Source organism: Hipposideros armiger, unplaced genomic scaffold, assembly GCF_001890085.2.
Source record: "Hipposideros armiger isolate ML-2016 unplaced genomic scaffold, ASM189008v1 scaffold_24, whole genome shotgun sequence".
Lineage (NCBI taxonomy): Eukaryota > Metazoa > Chordata > Mammalia > Chiroptera > Hipposideridae > Hipposideros > Hipposideros armiger.
In genome coordinates, this window is record NW_017731374.1 from 5,047,105 (window position 1) to 5,059,308 (window position 12,204).

The 12,204-nt window shown below is 42.7% G+C and overlaps 1 protein-coding gene across 1 annotated transcript in view; it reads right to left on the reverse strand.

The window, feature by feature from the left end:
• Nucleotides 1-6: 6 nt before the first annotated feature.
• SUSD1 (sushi domain containing 1) overlaps nucleotides 7-12,204 on the reverse strand; it is a 129,241-nt gene continuing 117,043 nt past the window's right edge. Inside the window, exons 14-16 of the mRNA XM_019635793.1 lie at nucleotides 11,093-11,132; nucleotides 2,782-2,875; nucleotides 7-2,435 (exon numbers count right to left, since the gene is read on the reverse strand). Coding sequence (XP_019491338.1) covers nucleotide 2,435; nucleotides 2,782-2,875; nucleotides 11,093-11,132 — 135 coding nt within the window. The 3' untranslated portion in view covers nucleotides 7-2,434. The remainder of the gene's footprint in view (nucleotides 2,436-2,781; nucleotides 2,876-11,092; nucleotides 11,133-12,204) is intronic.

The following is a 12,204-nucleotide window of genomic DNA, read 5'->3' on the forward strand; positions in this document are numbered from 1 at the left end:
CATTCTCCCAGGAAGACCCGCTGTCAGTCTCCTGAGACATCCTTCCCCCTTAACCAGGAATCCACTTGAGAAAAAAAAGAACAGTACTGCGGTAAAGCTACTAGGTGAATTCAGAAAACGTAAAGCTTCTTCATGTTTATGAGAACACTATTAGAAAAGAACTGGAGAAAAACGGCCCATCCTTTTTGCAAACACTCAGCACCTGCTTCTGTTCAGGATTAACACTGAGCGACTCTGTGTTATTGTTTGGAACATTTAGAGGAAGTTTCAAAGTCCATATTTTTGCTATTTAGCACTCTTTCATGAACTGTTTTTACATTTCTGCACCATACTCAGAAGTACATTTTACTTAATGTTTAGTCAGTTATTTTAACCAGAAACTTTGATGCTAAGCAAGTAAGATTTCTTCCTTTCAATGACATTTATGCTAAGTTCCCATGTGGAGAACTGTAGCTTCTTTGGCAGTTAATTCTAGAGCTGGAAATTGGGTGGGGAGGGGCTATAGACACATATGGTGTTTACAGAGTTATAAAAAATAATAATAGGGTGGGGAGGCTCAAATTCTCTCTTTAGATAGAGGAGGCTTTGAGGGAAAGCCTTACTCATCGGAGACCCTACCCTATACTAATCACAGTAATTTGTAATGATTCCGAATTGAATTCAAGAGCTGTGAAAATACTATGAGTTTGAATTGCTGCACATAAAAATGAGAAGTAGAAAACTATTTATATTAGCCCAGTGAGAGCTCTACTCTATAATTCAACCTGAGATGAGAGCGAGAAGGGTTCTAAATATTGACCGGAAGTTGTACTCTTAAGTTGCAGAGGACAAAGGGCAATTATTCTCATATTGCCTAATACTGGCCAGGGCCAGGGGCTGACAGCTGGCATTGAACACTCAAGAGTCAGGATAGTACATCCCTTTCTCTGACTCTTCCCAAGTGAATGGATACACTTTGGGCCGGAATCCTCAGGGAAGAGCAACTTCATAGACACTTTCCAGCTATTGCTATATAGTTCCTACTGTTTCCTCATCTGCCCACAAGCCCAGCCTACTCAAATCTGTCCCTCACCAATGCCCCGTAAGCTGGTGGAGAACATGCCAGCCCACTACGTGGAAAAGACTGTCCCTTTTTCTCAGGACTGCGACACTGCATTATTTCAGGACTACGTTACACAGGCTGCACCCTGAGGTTGTGCAGTATAACTAGCCTCCTTTTCCTCCCCCACGCTATTTACTCTCCAGGCCTGGAAAGGGAGGGAAGGTGGGTGGAGGAGGAGATACCACGCTTACTTAGAGAAAGCACAAGCCTCTCTCTTTCTCCTCCATTTGTTTGTTACTGAGACTTGGAGTTACATTGTCAGTGAGGGAGGAAAGTTAAAGAATACTCATTCAGGCTCTAACAGTCACAGGTCCTACACTCCATCTGTAAATTCAGCATATTGACGGTAAGCCCAGGATTGCTTATAAGTAACGAATCGTGGTTCATGATAAAGTTACAGTCATGGTTACTGAGGCTGTAGATGAAAGAGAAGATGTCAGCCACATTGTTCCCCTTTCCCTGTAAACACACCGCTCTGGCTATGGGCTTGATATTGTTTCAACCTATTGCTACTACATGACCAATGAATATAAAGGGAGGCACAGAGCTTTTTTAAGAGACCCTCAGTAACAACAAAAATGAACCCAAGGCTGCTATAAACATTCGCATGCAAGAGAAGAACTGTCTAACTTCACAGGATATTTTTAGTAGAATGAAGACTTATGCCTTTTGAATACATTACATATAAGACAAATGGAACTGTATCAATCAGACATTGTAGGGAACTTATTGGAGTGGCCAGGCTAGTATACTTTCTAATTAGATGTCAATTAATTATAGGAAAAGAGCTGCTTCCAAAGTGTTTGACAAGTTTGTCCATGTCGATGTTCTCTAGCCTTTTCAATCACCTCCTTCACAAAGTCAAATTTGAACCCAAACTTAAGTCCATCTCATTGCTTATTGTAAAAGAATGGATTCGGAATTAATTATCAGAGATGCTATAGAGGAAGATGCAGACTCTCTTGCACTCAATGTCTAGAGGAGCCGACTCTCAGGCATCACTCAGAGGAAGACACAGGTCCAGCCCACGTGATCTGTAGCCTGTGGTGAATATTACATTATATATCAAGGGTCTCAAGTTCATAGACACAGAGCTGGTCATGTAGCAGGGACGACATCAGCAATTCCTGAGTTTCCTCCTTTTGGGGGATTCCATAGCAATAGTCACCATCTTGAATCCAGGCATGGGGCCAAGCTGGGAATGGAGAAAGTTTGCAGGCCCACACACACCTGGATGGAAGCCACGTGGGGCCTCTGGGCAGGTACTCGAGGAGCTGTCCTAACATCTGCCCCAGCAGCAGTGTCGCCTCCCAACGTAGCGCCCGTCTGCAATCTAGACATGGAGAAGGAAGAGAGTCCATTGACACACTTTGGTTTTCCCAAGGTGTGTCCCTATGAACAGCCCCCACACACTCAGGGGAAGCAGCATGGGAGATCAGCTGCCATTCTGAGTGGCCCAGGCATCCATTACCCACCCTGCTCTTCTCCTGGGACAAGACGGCATCACCCTCTATCCTGACGTGCAGGGTTTCATGACTTGCCTGCTGAGTGTCCACTGAGCCCAGGACAACCCCCACCCCCATCCCTTTGATGACGCTGCTCAACCCCAGCTGTTCTCCATGACTCCAACCCCAGCCTCCCTCTGTTCCTCTCATTTCTCAGAAATAAGGCTCACATACCACACTGCTAAGAAGGAGAGGAATGCAAGCACAATCACGACAGCCATGGAGGCCAGCCCAACGCCCACCATCTGCTGCAGCGTGAGTGACGAACCTGCGGGACAGAACCACACGCTAAACCCACGGCGCGCAGAACATGGCCCTCCTAGGAGGGGCACACCCTGGTAACCCAGAGCTTGGCCCCACTAAACAAACCAGCCCAAGAATGCACAGAGTACCTCTTGCCCCCGAGTTGGTCCTGAGGCTACAGGGCCTCAGGAAAACACAGTTCCATGGTATTTCTAAAAAGGAAGCACAAAACCAGGCCACATTCAAGGTCTAAGGGATGAAAAGGCTGATCTTGTAGGTCTGACAAAGGCAGCAACTGTGTTGTTTTTGTTGGTCCTCTCTCAAGTCAATTATACTTGATAGACTTTCATGGGCAGTTCTCCTTTGCCTGGAGGAAGACGTCACTCTGACACCATTTGGATTTTTGCTCCAAAAATGATAGTTAGCTCCAGCAGTCAAATATAGCAAACAAATCCTCTCTGTGGGATAGAGTCATCTGTCATGCTCCCTACACTTCAACAAGGGTGGTACCCCCAACTCTGCTCAGGTTGCCATGAGGATAAAATAAGAACATTGATGTAAAAGCTCTTTGAAAGACATACGTATGTTTGTTCTACTTCGGCAGCATCACATGCCAACCCCCGGGGATCCCTGGTTACAAACTGGGGGAACACCCACATTTATCTGGGCCAAGTGACTGAATCAGAGCATCATGTTCTAAATTAATGGTCTCATTTTAATTTGCAAGCACTTATTTAGCACTTACTATGTGCCAGACACTGTTCTAATGACCTCTCCTAACCAGCCGGTGGGTACTCTAATAAAGTACGAGGTATTAAAATAATAACAGTACACTGAGTACTATTATTACTATTCTCCTTTCACAGATGAGGAACTGAGGCTTGGAACGGCTAGGCAACTTGCCCAAGGTCACCAGCTAAATGACAGTGCCAGGGTTCAAACCCACACTGTCTGGCTCCAGAGTCTTTGCTTTTGACCTCAGTGCCATGCTTTCCCAGTGCAGATCTGAGTCCGTTCTGTCTGCAGCAGAGGGGGCCCCATGTCCCCCACCCCAGAAGTCAGGGGTGCAAGCCCAGGCCTGTCCAGCACAGGCTGATTGATGGTGATGGGGCCTGGGACTGTAGTAGTTCAAGTTCCTCTCTGGAAGAACGGAAGTCGATATGCAATGGTGCCGCCAGATAATGAAAAGATCTGGGGTGCTGACTCCGCATGTATAGAATTAAAAATAAAAATACCACCAAGCCATGGAATAAACGTAAGGAAGCCCAACCAAGTCCACATTTTGACAGATGATTTGCTGTGGTTGTCACTGTTGGAACATCAGGTGATTTCATTTTTCTGTACCCTCCTTTCACCAATGCCTCAGGTGTGTGCTTAGTCTGCCCCTGGGGTACTCCAGCACTGCCTTGGAAGAGCTGAAAACAGCAGAAGCAAAGAGCTATTACTGTAACGGGGGAGCTGACATGAGGCCCTCAAAGCGTAGACAATTTATTTAAGGCAGGGAATGAGGCACGTCTGAGAACAGTTCAAGCCACGTAACTTTTTCGTCATCTAATCTGCACTGTGCAATACAGTAGCCACTACCTGCAAGATGGCTATTTAAATCAAAATTATTTAAAATTCAATTAAAATAAAATTCAGTTTCTCAATCACACTATTTCAAGTGCTCGATTTCAAGTACATGTTTCAAATGCTCAGTAGCCATGTGTGGCTAGTGGCTACTGTATTGGATAGCACAGCCTTAAAATCTTTCTGACACTGGCACTGCTCAGATCGCTACAACCAGGGTAAGGGCAGTTTGGTTCTATTGGAGGCTCTGCAGAGTCGCTGGCACCAGCAAAAGCAGCCATGGGACACACCTCTTGCTAACAAGCCCTGCAAAACCCATTACCTCAGAAAGAGTTGTCAAGAGATTTTCTAGAAAAACACAGCTTACATGGTTTGGCTACTTTTAGTATTCAGAAGAAAAAGGCCTTGACATTTTAAGGAGCCCTATTATACAATGGAAGGAGGAGCTGTGGTTAAAATAGAAATTAGTAAAGAAAAACAAATTAGGGAAATGACTTGAATTACTACGTATTAAAACAGTACAGTGTCAGCATAGGAATGAATACACTGGAACAAAGTAGAAAGCATAGAAACAAACCCAAGTATATCAAATAATTTCAAAGCATAAATACTGGAGTCAGGTTGTCCGGGTCTGTGTCTGATCACCACCACTCCCTAACGGTGAACTTTGGACAAGTTATTCAGCCATTCTATACCTCAGTCTCCCACAGAGGGATGACATAACACGGAGAGGATAACAGTAGTATCTACTTTTTGAGTTATTGTGAGAAATAAATCAGTTAATACATGTTAGAACAGTGTGTGGCACAGAGTAAGCAATAAGCAAATGTCAGCTATTGTTAATTATTGTTGTTTTGTTACTGTTCCACATCATTGGGGAAATGATGCATTATTCATAACTAGTGTTGAGAAAATTGGCTAAACATTTAGAATAAAGCAATTCTGATCATCAGCGCTTATACTGTATACCAAAATAAAACCCAGATGGCCTTAAAGACCTAAATTGAAAACTAAAAGAATTAGAACAAAATGTAAGTGAATATATAGCTAATATTAAAGCAGGTAAGAACTTTTTTCTAAGCACATTTATTTATGCAGAAACCTTAAAATACGAGAATGAGCGATGTGACTGTATTAAAAAGCACACACTTCTGTCTGCCAAAAGTACCATAAGCAAGCTTAAAAGGACAAATGGAAAACTCGGTAGAATATTTAGAATAATTAACAAGCAATGGGGTTAACATACAGTGAGTGTTACAGATCAATAAGGAAAAGACAAATACCTCAATAGCAAAAAAATATATTCTATGAAAAGGTAAATCACATATGAAACATGAATACAGATGATTGATAAGCCTTTGATCAATTGCTCTCTTACAAGTAATAAAAATGCAAATTAAAACAATGAGATGCCATTTCTGTGTACTAAGTTCACTAGGTTTTGTTTCGTTTTGTTTTGTTTGGAAGAGAGAATACAGCATTGGAGATGGTGGAGAGATGCTGGTAGTTTCCTGCACTGATTATTTCATCCAATCCACCCAGCATTCCTTCCAACTCTAGTCACCCATCTTTTCTCCATATTTTTTCCTCTGTAGTTTCATCCTCTACATATTTTAATTATTGATTGGTGAAAACATTGAGCTGAAGATGACTAGATAGTGACCCCATGTCCTAAATATTCCTGGATTTGACATCAGCTCATTAATAAGCAAACTTTGCATAGTCATTCCACCAGTTGCTAAGCTCACACACAGCCCTCCTTTGCCCACATTATCTACAGGGCATTGGGAAGTGTTGGTTGAAGTCAAAATACATTATGCCCGCCATATTTCCCTGACCAATTAGTGACTCTGTGTGAGAAGAAAGGAAAGCGATCTGACCTAACCTGCTCACAGCTTCCATGCTGACTGCTGAGAACTGCTGCTTCTCCTCTAAGTAGACACAGAACCCTCTCTTGAAGATCTTGCCTTCCTTGACTTCAGGTTGTCCTCATCTATGCTTTGCAAAATCTATCTCCCTTGCACGAAGTTCCATGTTCTTTGCTCACCCCCAGTCTTCTTATTTTTCTCTTCTTCATCAAGATTTCTCAAGATCACTGGCAGTGGTTTATCCATCTCATTTGCAGATTGTATTTTGAAGCTGCTGGAATGTGCTTCATCCAGGTCAGAAGACTGTGACTTAGGTAGAGCAGCTAGTTCTTCCCTTGCTTTCACATATCCCCTCACAAACTAACAGAACAGAAGTAAAGGAGGAGTTGGGGAACGTGCCTTTCTCTTGACCATCCACCAGCAGGGCATCCTTCACCCTAAGCAGTGAGCCCAACTCTTCCTGACTCTCTATACGTAACTATTGGAAAATCACCTTTATTAAGTATACACACATGTACACATTAGGCTTATATCTTGATGTAGATCTTCTCTGGCTTATTTAATTTGATAAGTATTGCACCAGCTATGCTTTGCTTTTCATCAAAGTGTACTTCTGATTCCATGGTAATCATTCACCTCAATTCCATAAATTCTGATTAAGCACTTAATGCGTGCCAGGCACTGCTCCAGCTCTTCAAATGCTCTCCCTTAAGGGTATGAAATCCAGTAAGAAGAGATAGTTGTGCCAGTTGCTCTAAAGTATGACAGAATGGCTAAGGAGGGGAGGGGCAGGGAGGAGGAGAGAGATGGAGAGATGGAGAGACAGAGAGACAGAGAGAGAGCCTGTCCTATTGAGGAAATAAAAAAAGCTTCAGGGAGGAGGTGGCATTTAATTTTAATCTTGAAGAACAGATGGGATTGCAATAAGCAGATATTACTGGAGGTTATAGGGCAATCCAGGTGGAAGCATGTATTCAGATAAGCAAAGACACTGAGGAGAGAAGGCAAGGGTCATATCCAGCAAAGAGCTGGCACGTGGAAGAATGAGAGATGCAATTAGAAGGCTGTGTTGGTGTCAAACTGAGGCCTTAGAAACCAGGCTAAAAAGTAATGGAGAATTGTGGGAGAACTGTCAGGGGAAATAATAAAATCAGTGCTGCAGGTTTAGAAATATAAGTGAGTCAGCTGGTGACGTGCAGGATGGAGTGAAGACGGAAATCCTGCACACTTGTGATGAGATAGAAGTCTCTGCCAGTCATGCATGCTACCCATATAAATGCCTACGCTCAGGTAGTAAACACACAAATGAAAATCAGAAAGAAAAGCCCAAGGTACAAAATGTGGGCTGAAGAAGAAAGTGTAGTCACTAATGACTCAGAGCTTTTTGCCTATGACTGAAGAATGTTCCCTGATTATAAACTTATCATCTCATATATATCAAATGACCTTGCTTGGTGACTCAAGAAATCACAGACTCATAGTACTTTGTGGCTGGAAGCGATCTCAGAGATCTCGGAAAGAAGCCATTGAGAATCAGCCAAGTTAAATATAATTTCAAAGACAAGCCATCAGGCTGATTAGTAGCAGGACTTGGGCAAGGGAGCCCAGGCCTCTGCAATTCCCATCAAACGACTGCGGGTTCCCTTGTAACTATCACAAAGCTCTTTTAGGGACAGCTTGCAAAAAGTAAACAGCATAATTCATGACTGGGCAAGGGCAGAAATGAGCTATTGCCGGACATGAGTGAACTGGAACAATGTCTCCTTTTTGCAAAAGGAGGCTGCAAGAGGTTAATGCACAACACAGGTAAATTATGTACACAGATAAATATACGAGTATGCTAGAATTACCTCCAGAATTTCAACATAACCATTGGTTTTCTATTCAGAGCTTTCCAGTAGTTTGGATTCAAAGGTTCAAACTCTCTTTCAATGTTGGTTCTTCATTTGAGAGGGGGGAAAAAGGCACTGCCAAAAGCCACTTAGATATTTCCAAAGCAAAATGCTTCCTGTTTAACTTAATCATAGTAGAATGCAGCCAGGTCTCTGGCCATATCTTCTATCCAGTTTGAGTGTTTGCCAGCCAAACAGTTGCTGAAAACAGTGGATTCTGGAAGCAATTGTTTCTGTGCCTGTCTGGTATATTTGCACATCTCCATTTTTCTGAAAAAAGCACCTCTTTTCCTTGTGGGAACCCCAACCCGAATGTTGGAATGCATGGTTGTTTCTCGTGGGTTTCATTAAACTTCAATAAAGGGAGCTTAGGCTATGGGCACACAGAAACGTAACAACACACATCTTTGTTAAAAGAAGCCCTCACTTATGCTAAGTGAAACAGAGACAGAAAAATACTATACGATCTCACTTATATATGGAATATAAAAAAGCTGAATTCATTGAAATAGAGACTAGAATGGTAGTTGCCATGGGCTGGGGGGTAGGGGAAATGGAGAGATATTGATCTAAGGGTACAAACTTCCAGTTACAAGAGGAGTAAGTTCTGGGGAATCTAATGCACAACGTGGTGACTATACTAACAACACTGTATTATAAACAAGAAAGTTGCTAGGAGAGTAGATCTTAAATGTTTTATATCTATCTATCTATCTATCTATCTATCTATCTATCTATCTATCTATATATCTCCCCATATATAGAGTGCCAAAAAATGTATACACATTTTAAGAAAGGAAAACTGTATTAAAATTGTACTACTCAATATATACTGATAACAAAAGATGAATACAAGTCATGTTTGACTTCTGCAATTACAAGAGGTGCTCAAAGTGGCGACCATCAGCATCCAGATACTTCTTAATTACAGCAAACTACTTCTTGAGCAATGTTGACTAAAGTGTCCACTTGTATACATTTTTTTGGCACCCCAGTATTTGGTAATTATGTGAGATGATGGAGGTGTTAACTAACCTTGTGTTAATCATTTCGCAATGTATCAAATCATCACGTTGTACATCTTAAACTTATACAACGTTATGCCGGTTATGTATCAATAAAGCTGGAGATGAGACAGACAGAGAGACACACACACAGACAGAGAGAGAGAGAGAGAGAGAGAGAGAGAGAGAGAGAGAGAGAGAGGAGGCCCTCACTGCCTGGCAATCTGTAATCCAAGATGGCTGACAGTCAGGTACTATGTCTTACCTGATTGAAAAGCCAAGTCCTCTACCCTTACTAAAGTTGGTGTGAGTAGAGATAAAAATATGAGAGGTAAGGTTAGGGGATAAGCAGATGAATGAAGGAAGCCTAATTCCCCACTGGCATTCTCCTGGAAGCGGGGTTTTATCAGCTTTCCTCACCACCCCAGCCTGTTGTTTCATGCTGCTACGAAGTAAGGGACAGGATGTGTAAGGGGTTAAACTGATACTGTGGGCTAAAGGCAGAATTCCTCCTGCTGTTGCTAGGACTCATAAACCACAAGGGAAAGGTCATAAACTAGCTACAAACTCATGGAATTTCTGGGAATCAAATCCACTGGCTGCCTGCCTGATGGTTTAAGGCAATGTACTGCCAGGGAAATCCCAGCCTGGCAAATAAGGACCTGTCATTGCTCAATCCCTACGGCGACTCTCTCCAACCCCCCACCCCCACCCCTGCCTGGATAACTGCGTATGGGAAGCAGAAGGTTTAAACTGTACAGAACTCAGCAGAGCTCCTCCCCATGGCATCTCTTAGGTACAGCTTTGAGGAAATGAATTAGGGTACTTCTCCCATCAGGCGACCCAGGAAAAGGCTGAGGCAGCCCAAGTGCTGATCACGGGATGCCTTCTGCTGCCGAGGATGGGGATACTTCCTTTTCCCATCTAGCAGAATGTGGTCATTGTTGCGGGCCCCCTGACCACTGCACAGTACTTTATCTTTTCCTGCCTTCTAAATGAAAGTATGTGTTGTTTTTCCTTTCCTATTATATACTGTGGTTTGAGAATGGTTGATTTGGCCATTTAGTCATGCATTGCTAAACAGACCATAAGCAGCACATCTGGATTTGATCAAGAGGAATGGACCGTGCCCAGGAATCTTGGTGTTGGAGCTGGATGCAGTAACAGATCCACCTGTGAGTTACCTTCCACTAAGGTTCCACTTTTCATTGCGTGGCGGATAGATGACTTCACTTTTTTAAAGGAGGGTGTCTTTCTTAATAGCAAACAAGTATGTGTATGTGTGTGCACATATTAAGTAGTCAAATGGTTGAAAGCAGTGGACTGTTGAGGTTCTTTGTTTTGGTCTGCCAACATGTTTTTCTGTGCCTCTTTTCCTCATAGGGATCATGTCCCCCTCTCAACCCCGGTAGGGTTTTCACCACAGTGATATGCCCCCATCCAGCCATACAGCTAAGCCCCAAATCCAAGGTAGGCTGATTATAGTACACCCTCTCCTATTAATAGTGATTCATGCACCACATAGTCACATAGCCTAGGAGAAAAGACTTCCCCTGCACTGAAAAACTTAGCCACTGAGGTTGCTAAGCTGGAGCAGCTGGGGCCCAACCCTCTCCACCACACAGCTTCTGGTTAAAGAAAAGGAGGCCAATTCACACTTAGAAACAGTGCAGAGGCAAGAGACAGAGAGAAAGGGAGAGTCCCACTCATGGGGTGCTTCTCTTGTTCACATTCCATAGCTCCCACACCCCACCCTTTCCTGCTGTTGCTTTTTACTTCAACTATTGTAATATGAGATGGGTTCCTGTCACCTGTGACAATGTCAAAACAAATCTCATTAACATACACTTGATGCTGCAGATTGGACATAGACATAAGGACAGCATTCTTAGGCAGAAAATGGTTTTACCTTTCACCTGAGCCCAAACTGAACAGGAGCATCTTCTGACCTATAAAGGAAAACACAGCAACACATTTAATTAGGCAGCACCTGATGTCAGTTTAAATAGTGCAGTTTAGCCCTCCAAGTTTCAGGGTCTTATCTCTTAGTTTGGACAACAAGATCTTTGAAGTCTCATCTAGCTCTAACATATTACAACTTAGCCCTATGATTACCAAGTGTTCAAGGGACTGCCTTGGGTAGCAGGGACATAAGGGATCCCAGGAATCACTTCCACAGCTTTCCACAGATCTCAGAAAGCACACACTGTGGGCAAACCACAGGAATGACAGTAAGTTTCACTCCCCTTGCCAGCTCTGAGCAACTGGCATTGACTGCCTGCAGGATGATTTTGAAAAAGGTTCTGAGGTCACAACCAGGTTCAACAGGAAGTCATGATGCACGTGCTAGGCAAGGCTTTGAGAAATCCTGGTATACAATAATACTTCTCCTATCCAGATGATACTTATCTAGCAACATCAGTTACCCAAAATGTACCCAAGAACCAGGAAGAAAGCAAAAAGAACACATTATGAAAGCTCATCCATGGTAGAAGAGGTGCACGAACTCACTGGAATGAAATACCTTCTCTTCTTCTCCCCCACTATTATTTTATGCATATTTGTCTGTTAAGAATGCTAGTATTACTGTCTATTATAAAACTCAGCAAAATATTCCCCAGAGGAAACTGAATAGTAGGGCTTAGAGAAAGATCCCTTCAACTTCAATGGAGATTCTCTTTCAAGTGATAGCCTTGGTCATTCTGATTTTCATTTTATTAAAAATTAAAAAAAAGAAACATTTACAGTGAAAAACTCAGGGAAAAGCTTAAAATGGGCATAAGGTTTTGAATATGACTAAATTTTGCCTAATGCTAAGGCATCAAGTCCATGTAATGAAAGATAATATGCAAGACTAACCAGTGAAGGATGTATTTCAAGACATTGGAGAAGAAAAAAAAAGACCTCAAATAGCAAGGCAGTTACTAAGGAAGTGAGTGTACTAAAGGAGAGAAATTGGCAGGGCCAGGTGAAGAAGGGAGCTCATTGAAATGAAATGCCTTGGGCCGGCGGAGTGGCGCG